Source organism: Vespa mandarinia, chromosome 2 (genome assembly GCF_050613455.1).
Source record: "Vespa mandarinia isolate Hongniang chromosome 2, ASM5061345v1, whole genome shotgun sequence".
NCBI lineage: Eukaryota > Metazoa > Arthropoda > Insecta > Hymenoptera > Vespidae > Vespa > Vespa mandarinia.
Genome location: NC_140811.1, coordinates 15,732,447 through 15,758,433, shown reverse-complemented (window position 1 = coordinate 15,758,433; position 25,987 = coordinate 15,732,447). Strand labels below are relative to the sequence as shown.

At 24.9% G+C, this 25,987-nt stretch overlaps 5 protein-coding genes across 11 annotated transcripts; 2 read left to right on the top strand and 3 right to left on the bottom strand.

The window, feature by feature from the left end:
* Positions 1 to 2,074: 2,074 nt before the first annotated feature.
* On the bottom strand, positions 2,075 to 6,067 carry CysRS (cysteine--tRNA ligase, cytoplasmic). Of its 2 annotated transcripts, none has more exons than XM_035867778.2 (10): positions 5,830 to 6,067; positions 5,362 to 5,547; positions 4,914 to 5,256; positions 4,679 to 4,819; positions 4,379 to 4,589; positions 3,835 to 4,310; positions 3,606 to 3,750; positions 3,227 to 3,435; positions 2,768 to 3,142; positions 2,075 to 2,690 (listed from the first exon to the last, which is right to left on the bottom strand). In XM_035867778.2, exons 2-10 carry the CDS (start codon positions 5,538 to 5,540, stop codon positions 2,559 to 2,561), a joined length of 2,211 nt encoding a protein of 736 aa, XP_035723671.2. In that variant the 5' UTR covers positions 5,541 to 5,547; positions 5,830 to 6,067; the 3' UTR covers positions 2,075 to 2,558. The 2 variants fall into 2 exon arrangements, with proteins under 2 accessions (XP_035723671.2, XP_035723662.2); XM_035867769.2 differs by lacking the exon at positions 5,830 to 6,067 and adding an exon at positions 5,672 to 5,829.
* Positions 6,068 to 6,627: 560 nt separating this feature from the next.
* eIF3m (eukaryotic translation initiation factor 3 subunit M) lies at positions 6,628 to 9,733 on the top strand. The gene is made up of 8 exons (XM_035865855.2): positions 6,628 to 6,765; positions 6,997 to 7,176; positions 7,255 to 7,349; positions 7,440 to 7,658; positions 7,736 to 8,004; positions 8,092 to 8,235; positions 8,501 to 8,702; positions 9,223 to 9,733. Exons 1-8 carry the CDS (start codon positions 6,721 to 6,723, stop codon positions 9,239 to 9,241), a joined length of 1,173 nt encoding a protein of 390 aa, XP_035721748.1. The 5' UTR covers positions 6,628 to 6,720; the 3' UTR covers positions 9,242 to 9,733.
* Positions 9,734 to 9,873: 140 nt separating this feature from the next.
* PRAS40 (Proline-rich Akt substrate 40 kDa) lies at positions 9,874 to 15,238 on the bottom strand. 2 transcript variants are annotated; one of them, XM_035865825.2, is made up of 8 exons: positions 14,533 to 15,238; positions 13,853 to 14,026; positions 13,233 to 13,356; positions 12,966 to 13,146; positions 12,674 to 12,881; positions 12,446 to 12,587; positions 12,191 to 12,345; positions 9,874 to 12,074 (listed from the first exon to the last, which is right to left on the bottom strand). In XM_035865825.2, exons 1-8 carry the CDS (start codon positions 14,653 to 14,655, stop codon positions 11,952 to 11,954), a joined length of 1,230 nt encoding a protein of 409 aa, XP_035721718.2. In that variant the 5' UTR covers positions 14,656 to 15,238; the 3' UTR covers positions 9,874 to 11,951. The 2 variants fall into 2 exon arrangements, with proteins under 2 accessions (XP_035721718.2, XP_035721729.2); XM_035865836.2 differs by having other exon boundaries at positions 12,191 to 12,330.
* Positions 15,239 to 16,251: 1,013 nt separating this feature from the next.
* Positions 16,252 to 19,248, bottom strand: eas (ethanolamine kinase 1). 4 transcript variants are annotated; one of them, XM_035874468.2, is made up of 7 exons: positions 19,091 to 19,248; positions 18,061 to 18,206; positions 17,733 to 17,870; positions 17,373 to 17,638; positions 17,053 to 17,279; positions 16,751 to 16,973; positions 16,252 to 16,563 (listed from the first exon to the last, which is right to left on the bottom strand). In XM_035874468.2, the coding sequence occupies exons 2-7, from the start codon at positions 18,187 to 18,189 to the stop codon at positions 16,503 to 16,505; spliced, it is 1,044 nt and encodes a 347-aa protein (XP_035730361.1). In that variant the 5' UTR covers positions 18,190 to 18,206; positions 19,091 to 19,248; the 3' UTR covers positions 16,252 to 16,502. The 4 variants fall into 4 exon arrangements, with proteins under 4 accessions (XP_035730361.1, XP_035730365.1, XP_035730353.1 ...); XM_035874472.2 differs by lacking the exon at positions 19,091 to 19,248 and adding an exon at positions 18,710 to 18,826; XM_035874460.2 differs by lacking the exon at positions 19,091 to 19,248 and having other exon boundaries at positions 18,061 to 18,445.
* Blm (Bloom syndrome helicase) lies at positions 19,219 to 25,681 on the top strand. Of its 2 annotated transcripts, XM_085655479.1 has the most exons (16): positions 19,219 to 19,367; positions 19,669 to 19,882; positions 19,960 to 20,095; positions 20,204 to 20,878; positions 20,972 to 21,800; positions 21,861 to 21,977; positions 22,080 to 22,246; positions 22,423 to 22,644; positions 22,739 to 23,100; positions 23,188 to 23,446; positions 23,522 to 23,905; positions 23,992 to 24,142; positions 24,234 to 24,421; positions 24,488 to 24,812; positions 24,910 to 25,099; positions 25,191 to 25,681. In XM_085655479.1, exons 2-16 carry the CDS (start codon positions 19,788 to 19,790, stop codon positions 25,276 to 25,278), a joined length of 4,188 nt encoding a protein of 1,395 aa, XP_085511605.1. In that variant the 5' UTR covers positions 19,219 to 19,367; positions 19,669 to 19,787; the 3' UTR covers positions 25,279 to 25,681. The 2 variants fall into 2 exon arrangements, with proteins under 2 accessions (XP_085511605.1, XP_035730274.1); XM_035874381.2 differs by lacking the exon at positions 19,219 to 19,367 and having other exon boundaries at positions 19,523 to 19,882.
* The last annotated feature ends 306 nt before the right edge of the window (positions 25,682 to 25,987 follow it).

Here is a 25,987-nt window from a genome sequence, read left to right as displayed (position 1 = left end):
TCACGGACGGTGCTGACGTAGCGAAAGGATTAAATATGAGATAGTTTTATCGATAAGAAAAAAAAAAAAAAAAAAGCGGTACAGTGATTGGCAGAAAATCAATATAATCGTGATATGATTCATAGAGAATCAAACGATTTTGTTATTTTTTAAAATGAAATAGGTAGATATATGAAAATATAGCGAAATAATAAACTATTTAACAAAAGTTACTCATTTCGTTCTTTCTAATTAATTAGCTTCATTTTACGTTGAAATATATTAAAATCAATATTACTCTCAATTCTTAAGCTAAGATCTCCTTGTCATAAACGACGTACAAACGTAGTTATATCAACAGACTAAAAAAAGTAAATGCAAAAAAATATTAGATAAAACGTATGAAAGACTTGTGAATTGTATTACACGGAAATAGAACGGAAAAAAGTAGATATTATTATTCGAGAAAAAAAAAGATACAATACTCTTGTAAAATAAAGAGAATAATGTTAATGTTAAAAAAGAATTCTCGATAAATGTTTATATATAACATTAATGAATGTAATATTAGGAACAAAAAATAATAAATGTTATTATCAATAAATCAAATTGCAAATTCATCTCGTTAAATGATATTAAATGCTTTTCAATTTTTTTTTTTTTTCTTAATACCAAAAGTTCGAAATAATAGAAAATCGTTCATGCGAAGTTAAATTGTAAACAATTCCGATTTTGTCATTAAAGAAAACGATGACATAAGCATTTATTATTAAATTGCCAAATAAATACTTTATCAGACACAATACATAAATCAGAAACTGTAGGTTTATCATTAAATGGATTCATGAGGCTATATATGAATTGTATTAATCATTTAAAAAACATTTTCAGTAATTGGGAAAAAAAATTAAAAAAAAAAAAAAAAAAAAAAAAAAGAAAGAAAAAAAAAGAAATTATAACTTCTATTTTAAAAAGAAAAAAAAATAAGATAAATTAAATTAATAAAAATTTCAAATATATGAAGTAACGAGAACGTACTAATCTTTGCATACATATAAATTAATTTTGACAAACGTACGTCTTTAATTAATTTATATTTTATTATATTAATTTATATATTAATATTTATATGTTATTATTATTAATTTATATATTATTATTTATATATATATTATTATTTATTAACAGCATATTTAAAAAAAATGTTCATAATTTATTGTAACGCGAACTATAATGCAATAGAATGACTGTGAAAAATATTGTTAAATATTGTTAATATTTTATGACATATTAATATATTATTTGTTATACTATATGTAATATATAAATATTTTGTATATTTGTATATTTTTTATGTGTATAAATGTCATATGTTTTTTATATATTTATCTTTCATAAACATCCGTATTCTATTGGTAATGTAAACTCTAGTGAATGCTATGTGCAATTTCATATTATTCCGGTGAGTTTTTGGGAGCGCGAACGCATTACTATCGCTCCGTAGACATTTTACAGAAAGTTAGAAAAGCGATGGTGATGGGTTGAGCTCTGCTCGTCCGTTTCACATTTCCAGCGTTCGTTGAATGGAAGAAAACATATATCAGGTCCGCCTCGCCATGGAGTCTGGCGTTATATCACTTTTGCATTTATAAGGCTGTCACTGTCGGCTCGTACCCGACCATTTGTGAAAGGGGTATTATGTTCTAATAATGGGCGACATGCCGCGTCAAATTCATCCGGTAAAATGGAAACAGGTTGACGTTTATTTTGTTCAGGAAGGCTTGCGCACGATTGGGACTCGCCAAAAGATAAAGCTCATGATCGTGGATTAATCGAATTCGATGGTATACAATGGTTACTGTATATATGTATTCAAGTGTTTTCGATAAGGCATATATTTAAAGTAATATTTCCTTTTACAATTTATTATCCAAATATTAATATTAACATGATTATTAAGATATTCGATAACGAGCTTTATAAAATAATACTTGATGACTAAAAATATATATATATATATATATTAAATATATAATTGTATCAAAAAAAAAAGCATTATCAAAACTCCTCAAAATCCATTTAAAATTTCTATGGAAGATTAAATAATTACGTCTATTATTGATGAAATAAATTAAACTGAATATTCATATATTACACATAATATTACATGCAAGTGAAAGTTATTAATGATTTAATACATGTATTTCTTTTTTTACTTATATATAAAAGATACTAAAATAAATGAAAAATATAAATAAAGTTATATTCTTTCAGATAAATTAAATTAATGAATATGAGTGTCTGATACTTAATGCTGCATTTTGCCTTCAGCAAAACTGGCTTCTATAACAAAGCTTAATGTATTTGATTGCATACCAATCTCGTATGCCATACATATTAATGCAGAAGTTATTAAAAAAAAAAAAAATATCAATACTTTCATCAAAAAACTTTTTCGCAATTAAAAAGAAAAAAAACCCTATCATTCATATTTTTTAATATACAGAATTTTTTCTTATCAATAAAATTTTCAATTCATGAAAAATGAAAATAATGTAAGTACATTCTTTGCAACAAGATTACTTAATACTATTTAGTTTAGACATTAAATAATCGTTATATTTTTTTTCTTGAACTTGCTGTAATTTTTGTAACTTCTTCAATTGTCCTTTACTTATCTCTTTACCTTTTGCATCGTGCGTCGGTAATCCCTAAATTGGAATAATATCATATTATTGATTAAACAGAGAAATACACGATTGTAAATAATTACAACTAATTAACACACTTTTTCGTCAAATTGAGAATACTTGTCCTTCTCTAACTTAAACATCTCCGCCGGTGGAATTCTCCTTTGCGCTTCCTTCAAAACAGCTGCAGCGGCTGCATCAACTTTTCTTTTTTCCCTTTCTAATATTTTGTCCAATTCTGCTTTTTTTTTAGCTTCTCTCTCCTTTAAAAGCTCATCCTTATTTACTAATTTTACTTTGCAATGATCCCCGCTATCATCCTCTAAGCGAACACCGATAGTTGGCAAAATATCGTCTCGTAACTTATCACATTCACGAAGAATACTATCTGCTTTAATAACTTTTGCATGATCCCTTACTTTTTCTCGAAAGTTAGAAAGAATTTCAAGATACGGCATAACGGTTTCTTCCATCTAGATAGAATCATAAATGTAATAAATAATTTTCTCCAATTAATTATAATCACGCGCACGCACATGCACGCATGTGTCACTTACATTTGTGTTTGTTGTCTCATTATCAATTGGAAAACCAATGCTATCATGAAATGAATTTATAGTACCAAAGATAGTGAATATTTTTGTGATGTAAACTGCAACATCTCTAAGTAATAGAGTATTTGGATTTTTATTTTGTTTGATATAAATATTGCAATGAGTTACAATATCTCTGATTGCATCCAAAGCACTTTTTGTATCAATATTATCTATAAACAAACCAAATAAAGTAGTAAATATAGAATAAACAAATCAAAACTTATCTATAATTAATATTATCTACAAACAACCAAATGAAGTAGTAAATATAGCACTTTAGTATTACAAATGTTAGTATCAACATTATTAACAATGTTTTTAAATTATATATAAAACTTACCACACAATGAATTATGAACGGAATCCTTAGAAGCAAAAAATTTCGTATTAAGATCTATTTCCGCGTCAGTCCATTTACTAAAAATATTTGTATTACTTGCATTACCTAAAGATCTGATTCTGCATTTTACATTTAAAAAGAACTCCTACAATACATATAATTATAAATTAACGTTTCTTCGAAAAACATCTTAGAAAATATTATATAAGTTATATTAAATAATTCTTACATTGAGGAACTTCTCATATTGAATAGCCATATTCATAGTATTTTCACTATAGTCTAGAGTATCTTTCCAAGAATGAAGAAGAAATGCAAGTCTTAATTGTCTTGCTGAATATTTTTTTAATGCATCTTGTATAGTAATAAAATTCTTTAAGGATTTGGACATTTTACAACCAGCAATTGTTAAATGACCAGAATGAAGAAAATATTTAACCCAGTGTGAATTATTAAAATGTGCTTCTGACTGAGCAAGTTCATTGTCATGATGAGGAAATTTAAGATCTACACCTCCAGTATGAATATCTAAACTTTCTCCACAAATTTCTGATGCCATGACAGAACACTCTATATGCCAACCTGGTCTACCCTTACCCCAAGGACTATCCCACCAAGGTTCACCTGCCTTTGAACATTTCCAAAGAGCGAAATCAGTTACTGATCTCTTTTCTGACAATTTTTCTATTGACATACTTAAATCCCCTATTAAAAATATAATTAATAATTATGTTATGTTACTTCTTCACAAAAATTTAACATTGTTGTATTACCTTCCCCTTCCTCTAAACTTGATGTATCACCATATGCTTCTGGAACCAGTTTAGCATAATAATGCTTATCATTTTTATCAAAACCTCCCACATCAAAATAAACAGAACCATTGCTTTCATAAGCAAAACCATTATCTATAATTCCTTGAATAAATTTGATAATCTCTGGGACATATTCACTAACTCTTGTTAAAACATTAGGCCTTAATACCTACTTATAGAAATAAAAATAAAATTTAAATACTAACAAAAAAAATATATATATAAATGTTATATTATACATTATCAATAATATCTCACATTTAAAGCATCCATATCTTTATGAAATTCTGATTCCCAGTGTTGTGACAATTTGGTAAATATTGAGTGTTCTTCAACAGTAGCTCCTTTTTGATTATCTAACCAATTGGCTAAAGGATCTCGTGCTTCTTCCAATAATATCTATAAAAATACATATTTCGGTGTATTTGATATGATTGTTTATAAATCTCAAACTCGAAAAAAAAAAGTATAAAAGAAATTATATACCAAATACCTCTTGACATTTCATGATTTCATTTTCATTTTTACTTCTGACAGCTTCTTCCAGATTTTCTATAGCCTTTTCAACTCGATTTAACATATTTTCCAACATACATTTTTTATCAGGATCTGTTGTTATTTTTACTACGTTTTCAAAATTGCACATTACAACTTTTGTATGATCTAATATTTTATCTAAGCTATGATTTTCTTTTATATAATTTTGAAATAAATAATTTTGTCTGGCTCGTTTTATAATTTTGTCATCTATATCAGTTATATTCATTACATACAAGACATCATATCCAAAATAATTTGACAATATTCTTCGTAAAATATCAAATGATATATATGATCTGTAATAATAAAATACAAACACAATTAATATATACATTACTATAATATTACTTTTATAATCTTTTTCATTATATTAAATATTAAATATTTTATTCTATTAATACCTGGCATGACCCATGTGCGAAGCATCATAAACTGTTGGACCACAACTATACCACAAAATTCTATTTCCAAACTGAGGAATAAATTCTTCCTTTTCTCGAGTTAAACTATTATATAGATGTAATTTAGTAGAAGCCTTCCTTTCTGGAGGACTCCAAGATGGTTGTACTCTTTTCGCCATGTATAATCTAGATATAAATTCACAATTATTTTTTCCTATGCAAGTATAAAGGAATAAAATGCAATAATTCAAAATCAGAATAAAACTTATTAATTTCAATATTGTTATATGTTTTTGTAATATAAAAATACCTGTATTATTATATATAATAACTTTTAAAAACACAATTAATGCACTAATAAAATAAAAGTTCAATAAATTTTCGCTTATATTGTCAACGCGTTAAACACGTGCCGTAAAATTTTTTGCAGATGACGTTATACGGGTAGAACTATGCATCATTTCATACCTGTAATAATCGTGAAATAATCTTTAATCTGATAGTAAATTCTTAGTGATTTCTTCATATATTGGTGTTCACGAATAATTTTTTATTATCCAATTCAAAAATTCTCAGGTGCATTTTCAAAATGAAAAAACAAAAGAAAAATTCAAATTAAGCGAGCGCGAATGCAAATAGAATTTATTTATATTTAATATAGTGTATTTGGATCATAGATCCAATGTCCACTTTTATTTTTATATATAAACATACCCATAACTATGATTTTAAATCTTTGATAAATTACTATATTTATATAAATTAAACATAATTCGATAAATATCTAATTAAAAAATATATAATCATATTTATATGAGATATCATTAAAAACTGAAAACAAAACTATATCTTTTATATTAATATATATGTTCTTGGTACAATTTATCTAAATTTTTTATTAGGTTATATTGCATAGTTGGCAATCCTTCATTGAACTATTTGATAAAACTAGAGAAAAAAACTATGAAATGTTAGGAAGAAATATAATAACAAGAAAATTATTCAATCATACTCTGGACAAAATTGTTTTTACTGCTCTTTGGTTAAATTACTGTAGTACAATTATTATAGTTGTAAACTGGTTCAGTAAATTTCGCAAAGGATAACAATACAATGAAATTTATTGCGTTTTTCTAACAATTCACACTTACGCTTGATTATAAATTGACTATAATTTATATCTACAAATTCTGCTCGCAAGACTCTCCAATTACGCTCCAGGCGTTATCTTTTACAAGTACTAGTGATTTTCTGAAAGTCTCTAGGGAATTACCGTACTGCTTAATAAACTACTTTCGATAGCAAAACTATTGGTAATTCTTTATCATTTAATATCAAAACGTGGTCAAATCCGTCAAGATGCAGATTCCACCGATTTTTATGGAATTACCCTTAGATGATCAGGTAAATATGTGATATAAATGAAAATAGGTTCTCCATTTATATGATAAATATTTCATTAGTTACAATTAAATAAACGAAAGATCTTTAATATAACTATTCATAATATTTTAGGTTATAAAGTTTATAATAGGTTATAAAGTTTCTATTTAATATAAATATAAAACATTAAAAAATAATTAAAATAATAGAAATTCATATATATTATATTTTATTGTTATTTTACATCATTAGGCACAGGAATTGCGAGCATATTTTAAAAGTCTTGGAGCTGAGATCAGTGAAGAAAAATCTCCCAAAGGAATAGAGGATGATTTACATAAAATCATTGGAGTTTGTGAAGCTTGTTTTAAAGAAGGAAATGAAAATGAAATTGAAACTGTATTAAATGATATTGTCTCTCTCATGATATTAGTAAGTATTATTAAAATTTATTAAAAAATATTATTCATAATAATTAATAACTTGTATAGTTATATTATATATTTTTAGATACCTACTGAAAGAGCAGAAAATTTAATATTAGCATTTTGTGAGAAGCTTACAAAAGCACCAGGTTATAAATTAGGCTTGGTGTGTTTGAAAGCGTAAGATGTTATAGAATATTTTTTTTATAATTTCATTAGATATTCAAACTTAATTAATTATACATATATATATATATTGTTTTTTTATAGTTTATGGTTATTATTTCAATCTCTTTCCGATGATTCGCCAATGAGATACCATGTCTATTATCATCTAGTTCAAATAGCTCGTAATGTAGACCAAGTGAAAGCAGTTTACGGAGGAATAGATCAATTGAAACAACAATTTGCATCATTTCCACCATCCAATGAACAAATGCAAAAATTATTGCGTTTGTTACATGAAGTACTTCTCAGTTGTAAACAAGGGTAAAAAGATTGTATATAACAATTTTATATATTCTTTTTTTTGATATTTACTTTATCTTTTATTTAAAATTATACAGAGAGCAGGCAGCTGCTGTAATGGTAGAACTTCTTGGAACATATACAGCAGAAAATGCTTCTGCTGCAAGAGAAGATGCCCAACGTTGCATTTTAGCTGCTCTTGCAGATCCAAATACATTTTTACTCGATCCATTATTAGCCTTAAAACCTGTACGGTTTTTAGAAGGAGAACTAATTCATGATTTATTACTTGTATTTGTACAAGAAAAATTACCAGCATATCTACACTTTTATCAACATCATAAAGAATTTGTTGAGCATCAACTTGGTACATACATACATTTTATATTGATATATATGAACAGTATATTTAAATATGAAGTATTTAATAAATTTTCACATAAACATTACATAGGGTTAAATCATGAGCAAAATATGAAAAAAATGAGGTTATTAACATTCATGCAATTGGCAGAAACAAATCCAGAAATGTCATTTGATACCATCCAAGAAGAATTACAAATTAATGAAGATGAAGTAGAAAACTTCATTATTGATGGTAATTATTATATTTAATAAGTAATTATAATTTACTTTTATGTTATTATTTTTCCTGTATAAATATTTTCATTTGAAATTAATCAAATGAATTTTAAATACACAGGGAATATAAAAAGAATTAGTACTGGCTTAGTAAAAATTTATTTTTATTAAGTTATCGAAATATTCTACATGTTTTTTAATCTTTCCTCTTTTTGAACAATCAAATATATTACCAAAAAGATCTATTAATTTATATACTGAAAATATACTTTATACTTTAGTCTTGAAAACGAAACTTGTAAGAGCACGTATGGATCAAGCTGGTCGTAAAGTACTTATTTCAAGTACAATGCATAGAACCTTTGGAAGGCCACAGTGGATGCAATTACGAGACTTACTTGTTGCTTGGAAGGCCAATTTGTCCGCTGTTCAAGATGCTATGAAGTCTGTAGCTGCTGCACAAATGGAACTTGCAACAAAAAAGTAAATTTTCTATTAATTTTTAATAATGGCATTAAATCTAAAAATATTTTTAATATTACAACTGCCATTGTCTCTAGTTAATCACATTAAAATTTATAGAATTGTGCGAAAAATACCATATTAATTATTGTGAAGTATTACTAAGGACACTACTATGTTATTCAGTAAATGTGCACTATACTTTTAAACATGAATTTTCATTATTCATATAAAATTAATGTTTTTATACTTTTTCATTAAAAAATTTTGTATAAAATAATAGTGTAATGATTCATATGAATTTAACATTACATAGTAATATTTTATATGCAATCCATAAATTTCATGTACAACCATAACTATGGTAATAACACTGATTAGTATATTTTTTAATTAAACTTATGAAATGTGTCTAATATCTTCTTTTTCAGTTGCATCATAAAGCGCATTTTTTTATTTTATCGCAATTGCATATTTTATTTATATATTTTAATCATATTTTATTATATTCTAATTAAAAAAGATAATATTGATTTTTTAGGAAAGAGGGCGATGTATAAGTATACTTGGTCTTCACAGTGGTAGTACCTACTATCCTCTACACACATTTTTTGCCATAATTAAGAATTGGCACTTGCCTTATATAGAATAAATGAAAATATTTAAATGAAATATATATTATTATTTTCAGTTATAATTTATTATTACTTTCGGGTTATATATTAAAATTCCAGTTTCTGGTTTTTTTTTTTTTTTTTTTTTTTTCCAGCAGAAAATTGTATACGAAGTATACCACGCCACACTCGTGAGACAATTGAATAAAATAATTTACTAATAATTTGAAAAGAATAAATATTACGTATGTGAAATACAGAGGAAACTATATTATTATTGTGAATATTCGTACTTTTTATTATCACATGGTAATGATACAAAATATCATTTGTACAATTGTATATGCAGCAGATATAATACTTTATTAAAAATTTATAACACAAACAAAAAACCTCAACATATGTAAACTAAATTAATAAAACAATAGATAGCACATACACTCCTTTTAATAGAAAACAAATAATTATTTAACTTATCTAATGTGTGTCATTGCATATTTCAGTACCTTAATAATAAGTGTCTATCTTGTTTCTCTCTGTCACCGTTTAACTGTCATCAATATAAAAGTATTATTTTAACAAAGGTGTATAATTTTTCGAAGGCACTACAGGAGTTTTCATTTTGTATGTAACCATTTACCATTATTGATGCCTTGATATAAATTAAGTTCAGTACAAATGATAGAATGCAGTTCGTCATTGGAATGACTTACATGTGCTTACTTATCATAAAGTTCACTATAAAACATAGCATATAATTTTCATTGCAAGTTATATAACCAAAATATTTTTAAAATTACGAATTTAATAATTTTAATATTTTATGGTATTTAATCTATATAAACTATGTCAATAGTACTAATATTATTATGAGAATGACACATTGCATTGACTTAAATATAAACATTTGATGTTGGTAATAATAAAGATAAAATATGTGTACATATATAAAAATTTGTTTTATATCTTTGAATTCATATGTCCTGCTTACAAACTGCATTTTTCTAATTTATGTCCTATTCCTATTTTAAATTTGTTTTTCTTTTAATAATAATATTAATGCAAAATATTCTTGCAGTTATTATAAATCATATGTTTAATATAAACAAACTATTTATTTAAGATGCACCATGGGTGCACATTCTATTTAGTATTTTCATTGATTAATAAAAATATGTTTATAAAATTTAATGAAAGACATTATATTGAAAAACTTCATAAGAAATAAAGCTTTCTAAATGAGGTGAATGCTTCATATATCATATTATGATAGCAACATTACAATTATTTATCAAATAAATGTAATTGTAAATAATTTTTAACAATGGAACTATGATATCTAATGGTCATACATATATTATTTATTAATTATAATTTTATCAAAGTGAAATTTTTCTATTAGAATGTTTTTATATGTTACAAAAAACATTTTTTCGTAATAAAAAATTCAATTTTAAAGCATAATAAAATTAATAAAAAGATATTGTTTGTAAGAACAGTCTGTATGTATATGTATACATGATATAAGTCTAAAAAGCTGCATTAATTCTTTTTTTACGTAAATTTTATATAGTTCATTATATATGTAAAAAAATCTGCACTATATTTTTACAAAAGTTCAGTCACAAGTTATATATTAATTTACTCACATATAGTATTTAGAATTACTTATTACAATATAGCAATTTCAGTAAAATAATTTATGATTATTTTTTTTTATCTTACACAAGCAATTATTAATTAACATTTATCATTAATTTTATTGAAACATTCTATTCAAATAGTTTGTATTGAATTATGTAATATATGCTGATATCGGTTTTTTTATTCCTTTTTTACTTGTTTTTGTAATATAACATAATGAAAAGAATACTTTATTAAATTTCTATTATTTTAATATTATGATTTCATTTTAAAATAGATTTTTATAATATCGTTATACGAAACATACAGAATGTTTTTGTTAAATAAAAATCTCTTTCTTGAATCGAATATTATGAATAGAAATTATTTCACTTTCATCAATTAATGACAGAAAACTTTGACCATATACTCTTTTTCTTAAACTATTGTAAGAAAAACGTCTACTTTCATCAACATGATTATAACACTCAATAATGCAATCATAATGCAAAAATCTTTAACTTTTCTATATAATATCCTATTAATATTTGTAATATTTATTTTAATGTGGTATCATAAAATCTCAATTCACTTTAAGCCACCTTTTTAATCTCAATGATTTAGTAATCCATTTTACGAATCATCTTAGAAATACGTAACACATATTCAATTTTTTTTTTTTTTTTTATATCCATTAAGTGGAGACACTTTCACAATAATATATTTTCTAAATAATCTAACATATCTTGAAATCCAAGATATTATTGATTTTTTCTTCATAATACATATACGAATATCTAATATCGTTTTATATTTTGAATTTATACACAATTTCTGTATAACATTCATTGAAAAGAAAGCAAAGATTAAGTGAGTACTGTATGACATAATAATCGTCAATTATATATGAATTTTTTTTTTAATTGTATTTGATGATATAATACCACTCCTTTTTTCTTTTTTTTTTTTTCTTTTTGTTTTTTATATTTTTTTTTTCTTTCTTTTTGTTTTCTATTCTTTAATTCTTTGCAAATCAGATCTGAGTAGAAAATCGTGGACGTGGTAAATCTCCAAAGACTGTATCACCATGAACACTCTTAGCTAATGCTTTAATAGAAGCTCGAATATTATGTGGATCAAGTGGATCTCTTGATAGCTAAAAATACATTCAAAATTTTATATAATGATTATATTGTATTTAAAATTTTATATAATGTAAGACAATTTATTAATTGATATATTAAAATTTGAACATAAAATGTTATTTTTTACCTGATCATCATCTTGATCTGGAATTGCTTTTCGAATAAACGCAGGGAAAGTTGGTACGCTAACGGGCAAGGATTTGGCTAATGTGGGATGTCCACCTCTTTGACCTCTATGCATATGGATACCTTCATCTTGGCCCGAATCTGTTAAGGTTTTTACTTATATAATGATATAATAAAAGTCAATAAATAAAATATTTTTAAAAATTGTAATATATAAGAAAGAAAAAAAAATTAATAAAATATTAATAATAGTCACCATCAGTATCTGATTCTTCTTCGGAAGATCGAAGATGATCAGGAGTTAATGTATCTTCCATTCCTTCAAGTGGAAACAAAGCTTCCGTATCAAAACTGTTCGGTTCTTTTACATAGGCATCTCTCTTTTCTATGCTATTATTCTATAAAACATTTATAAAAACTATTTAATGATTTTACACAAATATGAATTACCATATGTATAAGAAATAAATAAATAATTCCTTACAATGTGTACACTAGAAGACATTAAAGTTGGTTCACATTTAATATTAGTTTGAATAACGTATGCTGCATCATTTGTTGTTCTATGTGATTTTATATTTTTTTCATTAGTTCTTGAAGCTGTTATATCTTCTTTAATATCATCAGATGTCTGCTGTGAAGTTTTTGTGTTATTAGTCAATCTTTTTAATTCTTCACCATTGAGTAATAAGCTAAAAATATTAAAATAATGGTTACATGTTACTATTAATAGCTCTGTATGTATGCAATTGAAATATGTAATATTAGTATTTTACCTTGTCAAGAGCCGATATTCATTATGTGCTTTCTCACGAAACTGTTCTAACAATTGATACTGTTCTGCAGTAAAATTACGTATTTTTTCTTCAACATCTGCAGCCTGCCTTTGTACAGCTTCCTCAAGTTGTTGATGAAGACAGCCCAATGCCACTTGTGTAGCACTTAATAATTGTGATACTATATAAATGGAATAGAAATAATGTTTAGCTTTAAAAATATAAATCATTTTGTATAAGCATTAAAATGTAAATTTTAAAGTTTACCAGAAAATTTATTAGGTGGTTGCAAATAATCAAGATCATCAAAAGTACTTCGATCAATTACTATTCTAAAGACATTACTATAATCAATATTAGATTTCATTCGTTTTATTTCTTCTGGTGAGGTCTGTAATAATATAATAAATCATATATATAATAATAATAATTTACGACCATAAGTAAAATAAGAATTATATGTACAAAAGTAATAAATTTATAAAATATAGATTTATATATTTATTCATCATTTTTTCAATCATTTATTGTCGTTATACTTAATTAGGTAAATACAGTTAATAAATTGCATAAGAGATAATATAATATAATAGATAACTCCTCTTATTTCAAAGATAATCTCACTTGATATAATTGTCCTATTTACTTATCAGATACTTCATTTCTAATATTATGTATCATGAAATAATGTGATAAAATACGAAAAAAAATCTATCTATTTATATATATATTTATAGTTTTATTAAAAATAGCGTCAAAAGATAAAAATATTATTTTAATAATTTGTACTATTGCAATCATACAAAAAAAAAAAAAAAAAAAAAAAAAGAAAAAAAATAATAGAATTCAAATACACAGAACATCTTATGAAATATACATGTACTTACAATCATATTAATATTAATGAGAACTAAGGCAGCACCATATTCCCTGTGTACGGCATGAGTATATATTGAACAGTTGAGACAACGATGAATAATCCAAGTTCCAACATTTCTTATTTCCACTAAGCCTTGCTGTTCTTTAGTAATAACTTCTAAATCTTTAATTGTTGCAAGTTCCTGAAATAAAAAAGTATTTGAAGCAAAAGTATATTGAGAAAAGTATATTGAAATAAGTATTTGAAATAAAAGTATATTAAAAAGTATAATATTATATTGATAATACAATAATCAATAATAATTGTCTAATGTTATTAAAAGATTTGTACAATATTACATGTATAAACAAAGGAATAATATAGAAAGCATTATTTAATATTCCATTCGCTTATATATCATTTTTTTTTCTTTTTATTCTTATTAATAAATTTAATGTTAAGAATTAATGTTGAAAAAAAATGGGCAATAGAAATAAATCAAATAATTAATAACGTTACATAAACAATAATATAATACAAATTAAATTATAATAAATCAGAATAATAAAATGCAAACAATGTAAAATCCATGTGGTTGCGATTTAATTGATATCGTAATAACAATATATAAATATGTAAAGGATATAAATTAATTCTACGATAAATCCTACAATGAATCTATGAGAAAATAAAAATGTAATCTCTTACCTCTCGAAAGAAAGCGTCGGCTCTTTCATGATCGGTCAGTTCAATTTCGTCGATTGGAAGTTTTTTTAATTCATTTCCCTTAGATCTTATAGAAATATTCAAGCACTTACAAGTGGCGTGCATCTTATACAAATACCTTTCCGTTTAAAACGGTTAACTTTTCCTTCGGGGAAAAAAAAAAAGGAATTTCCACTGTTTCGATGTATCCCCCTCAAATGCGATGATCAGTGCTAACAAAGAAACTTCTTTACCGAATAAAATATATACTTTTCGTTTATACCTCCTACCGGTTTTCCTTTAATTTTTTACGATTATTCTCATACAATGTCATTCGACGAACGATTCCACTGATTTCTATCGATATTCCGGTATTTGGTTATTGAAAAATTGCCAGTAGTTTACACAGAACAGAGACAGATATATATATATATCTGTATATATATATATATATATATATATATATATATATACGTGTTCGAACAGCGAAACAGTAGGTCAACGCACAGTGTGCGAGTTGCCGGAGCAATGCAAAGCTTTTCACACACGTGCGAGAATACACGATTCGTTCTTCCTCTCTACCCCGCTCTTCCCTAAACTCTTATACATGTGTAGACGACTGACGTATGTACATGTGTGTATAAATGAGTGTCTTCTTTCATGCGTGTTGTTTTCTTAACATTTTCCATACGGGTTTACAGTAAAAGAGCAACGAGAAGAGTGTGGGAGAGAAAGGAGAAAGAGAGAAAGAGTGAGAAAACGGAAAAGAGGGAAGGGAGAGTGAGAGAGGTGGGAGCAAGAGAGAGAGAGAGAGAGAGAGAGAAGGAATTGAGATAGAAAATCAAATGAAGATAAGCTAATTCTATTTCAACAATATTTTCAAATTAAATACAATTTTCATTCTATTTCGAAAGCAACTTTCGTGTTATCCATTTTATTCACCTATCATATCAGTTTTTATGATAGGATTTATTTTAAGAGATATAGTGGCAAGTATATCATAAGATTTGATTTTATCAAAAGTGTTTATCTGTCTGTTTTAGGTAATTCTACTTTGCTTTTATATAAATATCTATTAATCTTTTTCTTCGTTTATTCAAGCATTAATAGTTCTACAAAATGTCTAAAATATAATTAGATTAAGCGATGCAAGAATAATAGGAATACATATCATATGTATTTACAGATCTTTGAAAGAAATACCAAAAGTACTCACTAAAAATATACACTGATTTATGAATACGTATGTACATGCATACATACATACATATGTAGATGCGTACGTGATCGCACTAGCAAAAACATACTCGCTAGTCAATTGATCGATTGTAATACGTGACAGTTTAAATATCCATTAAAAAATAAAATGAGTTATTAAATTTTATTATTTATTCTTAAATATAGTATATTAAATATTGAAACAGTGAGATATATATATATATTTACATATTTATATATTTATATATTTATATATATATATATATATATATATATATATATTTAAAAAATATATATCAACTGTACATATGTCACAATTAAATTATTAAAATTTATTCGAAAAATAATTACCGATATAACCCGCAATTTGAAGCATTATTTAAATTTTACTCGTTTCAGCTTCGCTCAAACTAATTTATCAAATTTTTCACTACTTATACATTTTCACAAATTTCAAACTGTATAATCTATACGATGTGTATTTATAAAAGGAAAATGCACAGATTTTGAAACAACTTTTATTTATATAACAAGACTATACAATATATTGTTGAGACTTTTATATATTTACACATAACATGTATAAGACAACATATATAATATTGTCATGAACAATTTTACGAAATATTATTACTACTTATTTACTTCATACTTATATACAAATTTGTGAATCGAGCAAAAGTTTGGTAACATATGAATTACATGGAATGTTTATATAAATGACATCAGTAGTTGATCCAATTGATTTCTTCTCATCATAAATTAAACATTTCAGTCTTTTTTTTAAAATATTCATCGAATCTTATTGCTGCATATCTGAAAAAGTTGTATGATTAATTATAAAGATTTCTCAAAAAAAAACAAAAAAAAAAAAAAAAAAAAAAAAGTCTATTTGTATCTTGAACAATAAATCTTGCTTCATCTTCTTGACAATTGTAAAAATATTTTCATTCATAGTAAATAAATACAATAGAAATAGTAAATGTTTAGTAATTTCACTTACCCCAAAAAGTCAAAATCAATATATGAATTTTGGCTTTGTATAAGAGCCCAACAACCCCAAAAGAAGTGTGTTAAAAGAACAAATTTATTCACTTGATTATACAATCGGTTAATTTCACTTTCAAGTACATTATTCATGTTATAATATGATTGTAAATATATTTTTATCCATGCTTTTTGTAAACTTTCCTCAGGATATAATGTATAGTCAGGAGAATCAATACCTAGAAATATAAATTAAATTGTTTCTATCTTATTTTTATGTAAATAAATACAAAGTGCATTAAAATATGCTTTAATTACCTGCAAACTCTACAAAATGGTTGGCTATGTCAAAGGCTTGATAGTTATATGCAGTATATTCATAATCAATGAAAGTTACACTATGTTCCTTTTGATTATAAATTACATTTGCCAATAAAAGATCATTATGTGAATATACTACAGAATTACTTAAATTTGACAACTGTTCTTTTAAAAACTGATATTCTTTTTCCAATATGTCATAAGGCTTTATTAATTTTATAAATCTGAATAATGATTTAAATTATCTAACATTATTATATGTATATCAAAAAAAAATATATATATATATATATAAATAATATCATAATATTAATTACCTTAATTGTTTACAAGGATCAGAAAATTTTTTGGGCATAAGCTCCATAAATTTTTCAGTTTTATTCCAAATAATTGGGTCCTTAGATATTTCACAATGATTAGGTTCGAGTAAATGCATCTCTGCCATTCGTTTAGCTACTAGTCTATAAATTTCTGGTTGTCTAACAGTTTCAGTGGTAAGTATATCACCTTCAAGAAATTGATAGGCAAAACCATTATTAAATGTTGCATAAATGGAATGTGTAAAACCAGCTTTATGTAATATCTGTAATATATTATTTATATTTTTATTTTATAAATATAATTATATATAACTAACAAAAACATTTCATAATTGCAAAATTATATTTTTTACCTACTTTAATACTTCTTGTTTCATCTTTCCGATTAATAAGTAAATCCGTTTTATGCCCATAAATTCTAATTAAAACCATATTATTATAATTATCTGGAAACCATACTCCTACAAGTTTATTGGTTATTCCATGAGTAAACAACTGTAAAATATTAAATCAAATTTATAAAAATTATACATTACTTTTATGATATAATAATTATGTCAATAAATTAACAGATAATATAAAAATTCAATTTTAAAGATATTATAAAATCGATATGATATAAGCAAATAAAATAATAACACATATTTTTAAATTACATAATGATATTTTACCTTGTTGATATTACCTTGAATTGTAGTTGATCCAATGGCCAAGATGGTCTTATTCGCTTTATGATTTCTATGGCTCCCTTTTCGATTTCATTTTGATCTACTGTGATATCGAGATGTAATTCTTTACAGTTTTCTTCCATCATTAATGTGGATTAAGTTTCTAATAGGTCAAAGTTCAGATATGTAAATAGAACAAAAAAGACCAAAAAAAAGAATAAAAAATTATGTAAAAAATAAAAAATATAAATACTACAATATAATTTTTTATTATTTCAAATTATATATATAAATATAAAAAACTTAAAATAAATCAAATATATATCAAATATATATAAGTTCCCTTCTAAATGCTGTAATAAAACTAGTATGTCTCTAAAAGTAGTATGTTCTCTATGCACACTAATGTATCTACTGATAACAGTAAGTGACAACATAATCAGTAAGGTAGAACTATAGCAATATAAGAACCTTGAATTCATTGACAATTGTATTCGTTAATCATTCAATTTAAGGAATAAGTAACAATTTTAAAGAATAGACATTTGACATTGAAATATTATAAATAATTCCTTATTAAAAATTAAAAAGATATCTTATTAATTAATAAGATAAATATACACAAGTATTTTTAATTAATTAATTAATTAATTAAGATAAAATTACCAATTAATAGATATATGCCTTATTGGCAAATAACAGACTAAAATTGTTTCGAAATGAAATATAATTATATTTTTTTGTAACATCGTATATTTTTTAAATAGTTTTTCGGGCCTTGACAGCTGTCGCTGATTATACACATATTGTGGAAAAAAAGAACTGTTCAATATAATTAATATAATTAACATCAATATCAATATCAATTTTATTTTTTATTTTAATTCTTTAATTTTTATTTACTACTATAAAATAATTATAATGTTTATTTGATAAGTCATGATATACATTACATTTATTACATTTGAATATATTCGATCGATAAAAGATCTACTTTATAAAAGACTTAAATAATATATACTTAGATCAATATTGTAAAAAAATTACCTTGATTTTTCATGTATACCGATACATTATTTTATAAGATTTTTCAAAGTTAGTTGATATTTCAATACAATATAGTATGACATTTGATAAAGTAGTATATGACAGTCTTATGAAATAGTTGTCATTGATCAAAGAGGAGAATGATCTGAACTACGACGAAATCTACAAAAACAATCTCGAAGTGAAAATCGTTGTATATCAATATTAACTACAACTTTCTACTAACTTCATAGTGGATGGTTCGAGCTTTGAATAAAATTAGGCATTTGTAAATTTGGTAAAGTTAATTCCTTTTTTTATGTGAAATGAAATTGATTGTACATAAAATATTTGTACATTTGATGAATATATATATAGAGAATTGTTATAAGAAATATAATTGTCAAATAGAGAATCTGATAAATTCTTTAACAATTTAATATATTCAAAATATACACGTGGTCCTTTGTTACATTGTTTCCCGCCTAAACTAATGGCATAGCTGATAAGAAGTTCTTATAAAAAATACGTACTATAATATTTAAATGTATAGATATGAAGATTCATTTAACTTAAATAAGTTGTATTTAATATTGTAGATTTCTAATAATGAAGTTAAGAAAAAGACTATTACAAAAAATCCTTTTTTATCTATTGTTTCTCTGAACAAAGCTTTGTTAATAAATTGTATTTATATGTGTAACATTAAATTGTTAAAATGTCAAAAAAGCTTCCTATAAGTCAAAGTACAGGAGTTCCAAAGTTGACAACATTTTTTAAACGATTGGAAAACCAGGATAATCTAACCTCTAGGTATTCATTTAATCATTAAAAATATTACATTTTAAAATATTAAAGTGTAAATAATCCTTGTGTAATTTTATTTCCAGTACACCTATTGAACAAAATATTACAAAAAGTTCAAATGTGAAATATGATATTTCAATTGATTCTGACGATGATAGCGATAGTTTTATTTCTTCAAATATAAAAAAAGAGCTTAAAGTGATAGATAATATAAATCTTGTAAGAATTAATTTTATATTATTTTATATTTTTTTTATATTAATTTTATATTAATTATTCTTTTTTATTATATCATAAAATTTGATATAATGTCATTTTGATATATAGGAAAGCTCAAATGATTTATCAAATCAAAATACATTTAAAGCACAATCTCAAGAAAGTAATTCTTCAATTGTACAGTATGTGGAAGATTCTGTAGAAGAAAAAGAAAGGTTGGAAAATATTCAAAAATCAACTACTTCTGATATAAAAGATTCATGTAAGAAAAAAATTTTCTTTGAACAATTATCAGAAAGTGAGGACGAATGTAAAAAATTAAAAATATGTTTACGTTTAAATAATGGGTTAAAACAAACAGAAGATAAAAAAGAAAGCCCAGAAATACAAGAAAATCCCATTAGTAATACAGATACATCACTATTACCTGTTTATAACAAGACTGCTACAATGTCACCTGAAATAAATAAACATAATTCATTTGATAGCTATAATATTCCTGAGGAAATGAAACATAATACAAATGAAAATTTAATCATGGAAAATGTTGTAAACCAAGACATTAAAGACTATAAGAAAAGAAATATTAAAAAAGCTACAAATATTATCATATCTGATTCCGACAATGATAATTCTGATTCAAAAGAAACTGTTCAGATGACACCAAGAAAGAAATGGATAGGTCCTGACTATAAATTGAATTTGAAGCCTTTAGGTATAGATAAACAATTAATTTCTTGGATTCAATCAATAAAAGAAAAGCCAATTATGTCATCTTTGCCCGTAAGTAATTATCAAAGATACATAATATTATAATTATTTTATTAATGTCCGTATAAAGATTAAACCAGTAAATAATATTCATTTCAATTTTAGGGAACAGAAAATGAATTGGAAGATAGACGTCAGGGTCTACAAGATCTACAAATAGAAATTCTGGAAAAATTTTTTGTGGCTATAAGTGAAATTCCATTGCCTATATTAGAAAAATTTCCTAAATTTAATGCAGACGCATTTCATAAATTAAAAATATTTAATCAGCATGTTAAAGCAAAATTACGTTTGGTAAATAAAAAGCTAGAAAATATGCAAAAAGTGGAGAAAGAATTAAAATCTACAATTGATAATCAACTCTTAAATGAACCAGAATGTCATAGTCCTGTTTTTAAGCAACATAAAATAGTCAAAAGTAGTCCAATAAACTTGCACAATTCAAAGGATAGTAGTATGAATCTTAGTCTTAATTCTTCTAGCAAAGAAATAGTAAGTCCTAATGAAACTTTAGATGGATTATCATTAAGCATTACTAGATCTTCTCTAAGTCCGTGCCAAACAGATGATACTGAAAAAGTAAATGTGAAAACCTCTGTCAATACTAATTCACCTGTAGTTAGTACAAATACTAATACAGCTACAATGAGAAAAAGTACTTTTCAATTAAAAAGACCTGTCAGAGCTACAATATGCACAGAAGTTACAAAAAAAATAGGCGAATTATGGGAGAAAGAACAGCAACAATCAAGACTATTAAAAATAAAATCTGATTCTGAATGTGATAATGTTAGCTTTAAGACAGAGCAAAATGAACTTGTATATCAAAATAAAAAAGTTGATTATGATTATTCGAAAGGAAAAGAATTTCAACAAGATGCACAACCTACGTTTAATCAAATGGATGATTGGATTAATAATAGTAAAGATTTTGGTAAGATACTATTCTATTTAATTAACAATAATCACTATTCATTTGTAAACATTGTTACAGAGGATGATGTAATGGAAAATAAGAACAAAAGTATTACTGAAACATTTAAAAAAGAGTATAAGCCTTCTATATCTTTAAATGATAGTTCTAATTTAGATTTAAGTTTAAGTATGAAAGGTAAATTGTATAATTTATTTTATAATTTATTTTATAATTTATTTTGGTTTTTTGAAGCATTTATGTTTTATGTGTACGAAAAATTTATATTTACATTTTTAGCAACGAGTAGCCCAGAAAAAAAGAAGAGTACTACTACAAATAATAAAATAAATATAAATTTAAATACATCCGTTTCTGAAGGAATCTTTACAGGAAATTATAAAAATGATGGCATTAGCGGAGAATTCGATGGTTTAAATTATCCTCATTCTCGTGAAATGTTAAAAGTATATACAAATATATATTCTTATATTAACTTTTAATTAAATTAATATGTACAGAAGTATAAAAATATATTTAAAATTAACTTACAAATTGATTGTTATTGTTATTGAATTGTTAAAATATTTGTAGTTAGAAAAATTAATATATTATTTGTTTATACAGAGAATCATTGTTTCAGATCTTCAGGCAGAAGTTTGGTTTATACTCTTTCAGGCCTAATCAATTGCAAGCGATTAATGCAGCGCTCCTTGGATTTGACTGTTTTGTTTTGATGCCTACAGGTGGAGGAAAATCACTTTGTTATCAAATGCCAGCTCTTCTTGTACCAGGAGTTACAATTGTTATATCTCCTTTAAAAAGTCTTATTCTTGATCAAGTACAGAAATTGACTTCACTTGATGTAAGTTATATAATTTTATTAGAGTTTTGTTTGTATAGTAAATTTTGAATAAATAAATTAATCATAATGCTCGTGATAATTTATTATCATTCAGATTCCTGCAGCACACATGTCTGGCAATATAACTGAAAATCAATCAGCTGGAATATATAGAGAATTATCAAAGAAAGAACCGGGCTTAAAATTATTATATGTAACACCTGAAAAAATATCTGCTTCCCAAAAATTAAGCAGCATTTTAACAACTTTATTTCAAAGAAATTTATTAGCACGATTTGTTATCGATGAAGCACATTGTGTAAGTCAATGGGGACATGATTTTAGACCAGATTATAAGAAATTAAAATGTCTTAGAGAAAATTATCCTACAGTATCAACAATTGCTTTAACAGCTACAGCTACTCCAAGAGTTAGAACAGATATATTGTATCAATTGGGTATGACAAAACCAAAATGGTATGATATAAGACATTTGTATATTATTTATTATTATTAATTATCATAACAATGTATATATTAAGACATAAATAATTTTATTTTCAGGTTTATGTCAAGTTTCAACAGACCGAATTTACGATATAGTATAATTGCAAAGAAAGGCAAAAATTGTTCTGATGAAGTTATAGCTATGATAAAGACAAAATTCAAAAATCAATGTGGCATTGTTTATTGTTTATCGCGTAAAGATTGTGACGATTACGCTTTACAAATGAGAAAAAATAATATTCAAGCTCAAAGTTATCATGCTGGATTGACAGATAATCAGAGGAGTGATATTCAAGGACGTTGGATTTCAGAAGAAGTACATAGAAATACATCACGTATATAATATAAGTTAATGCTATTCATTTATTTATGTTTAATAATATTATTTTAGATGAGGATTGTCTGTGCAACTATAGCATTTGGTATGGGTATTGATAAGCCTAATGTACGCTTTGTAATACATGCTGCTTTACCAAAGTCAATAGAAGGTTATTATCAAGAAAGTGGACGTGCTGGTCGTGACGGAGAAAATGCTGAATGTATATTATTTTATAATTATGCTGATATGCATAGAATCAGAAAAATGATTGAAATAGATAATTCGAATCCAGACGTTATAAAAACACATATGGATAATTTATTTAAGATGGTATCCTTTTGTGAAAATAAAACCGATTGTCGTAGAGCATTACAACTTAATTATTTCGGTGAAATTTTTAATCGGGAAAAATGTATTGAAAATAAATCATCTGCATGCGATAATTGTAGGTGTAAGGTAAGAGACACTATATATTGTAATTATGATTGCATATATAAGGTGAAAACCTGTAATCGAAATTATTTTGTATATGTACTTTTCAGGCGGAGTTTACTATGTTGGATGCAACAAATCATGCACGGCAAATTATGAAAGCAGTACGAGAAATTAATCAGAGAAAGAATTCTAAATTAACTTTAGTATTTCTTACGGATATTTTTAAGGGAAGCGATTTAAAAAAAATAAGAGAATCAGGTAGAAATAATTAGGAATAAATAATTTTTATAATTTGTATTTAATAAATTAAAAAAATTTTGTTGTTAAACTAATATTTATTATTTTGTAGGTCTTACAAATCATCCATTGTATGGTCAAGGTAAATCGTGGAACAGAGGTGATATAGAACGTCTTTTACATGAAATGGTACTTAAAGAATATTTAAGAGAGGAAATGTATATAAACAATGAAATCGCGTGTGCATATTTAAAAATTGGTCACAAAGCGACAGAATTAATGACCAAAAAAGACACAAAGGTAATAAATAATTTTAAATCGCATTATTAAAAATAAAATATAAATATTGCCGTATTTATATTTTAGGTGATTATTCCAATACGTGCTGCAAATAGTAGTTCAAATGCAGTAGCAACTGTTTCTACAGTTACAACTAAAGTTAACAAAGTTCTACAAGAGTTGCAAGAACGTTGTTATTCAGAATTAATAGGAATTATTAGAGGAATAGCGGGTGCACTCGATGTATCTGCATCATCAATCATGAATATGATAGCTATAAGAGCAATGAGTCAACAATTACCTGATAGTGAAGAAGCCATGTTAAAAATTCCCCACGTCACAAAGGCGAATTTTGACAAATATGGCAAAGCTTTATTAGATATTACACAAAAATATGCAGCAGAAAAATATGGTAATAGTAAATTGAACTATATAAGTTCATGTATTTAATATATAAATGAACGATTAAGTAACTAAGTAAAACTTTATAATTTGCTTTAAATTATCAGTTTTATTGAGTGAAGCTGATGAGAATTCAGCTGACAGTACTGATGAAGATACAAGTTCATGGAATACTGCTACAAATTCCTCTTATTCTGGAAGTACAAGAGGTAGATATGGAAGTACACAAGGAAGAAAACGTAAAGGTTATAATAATTATCGTTCAAGCACTAAAAAAGCTAGATATACAAATTCAAGGTGATTTATTTATTTACTTGTTAGGAGAAATATTAATTTTGCAATATAAATGATTTATTATATTGTCAAATATTTTTTAATATAATTTTAGCACACAAAAAGGAAAAGCAGCTTCGAAACGTAAAACTGCTGCAGCAAAGCCTACTCTAGGACTTGTAAGTTTTTCAAAGAAGAAATAATATCTTATTGTCAGTGACACAGAATAGTGATATTATTATTATTTTTATAAATTATATATGTAATTATCTGTATCAACTTTTGTATTTGTAAGACATTGTATGACTATTTTGTATTAATGTTATGATACAGTGTATCAGTGAATTTTTCAAATTGGCGTTTTAGCCATATTATATGTATTTCAATGAAAACTGTTTAATTATATAGATACTCAATAAAATTTTTTAGCGGACTAAGTTATCTGCTATTGTAAATGTGTTTCTGTAAAAACTTTACAAAATTTTAACGTTTAAGTGATAGTATAATTATTTTAGTTACTCAGCATGTAAATGATGACTGTCATAGTATCCGCAATTTAATTGGCTATTATAACTGTACTCACGATGTGTGTGTATGTGTATGTGTGTTATACTAATGGTATGTATTAAAAAATATTTATATGATAAAATTTATATAATATAATGAAATCTATATTTATTTCAAGTAAGTAATGACAATGAAATAAAAAATAAATAATATCAAAGGATCTGTAAAATGTTAGAAAATATAATTTTTTTAATATAAAAAATAAAGAGTTAATTTATAAATTATAACTTGTTTACAAATTAATAAAGTATATTTAATAGTGCATTATCTTTTCTTATATATATATATATATATACATATATATTTTTTTGTTTATTATTTTGTATTTTACACTATTATAGAGAT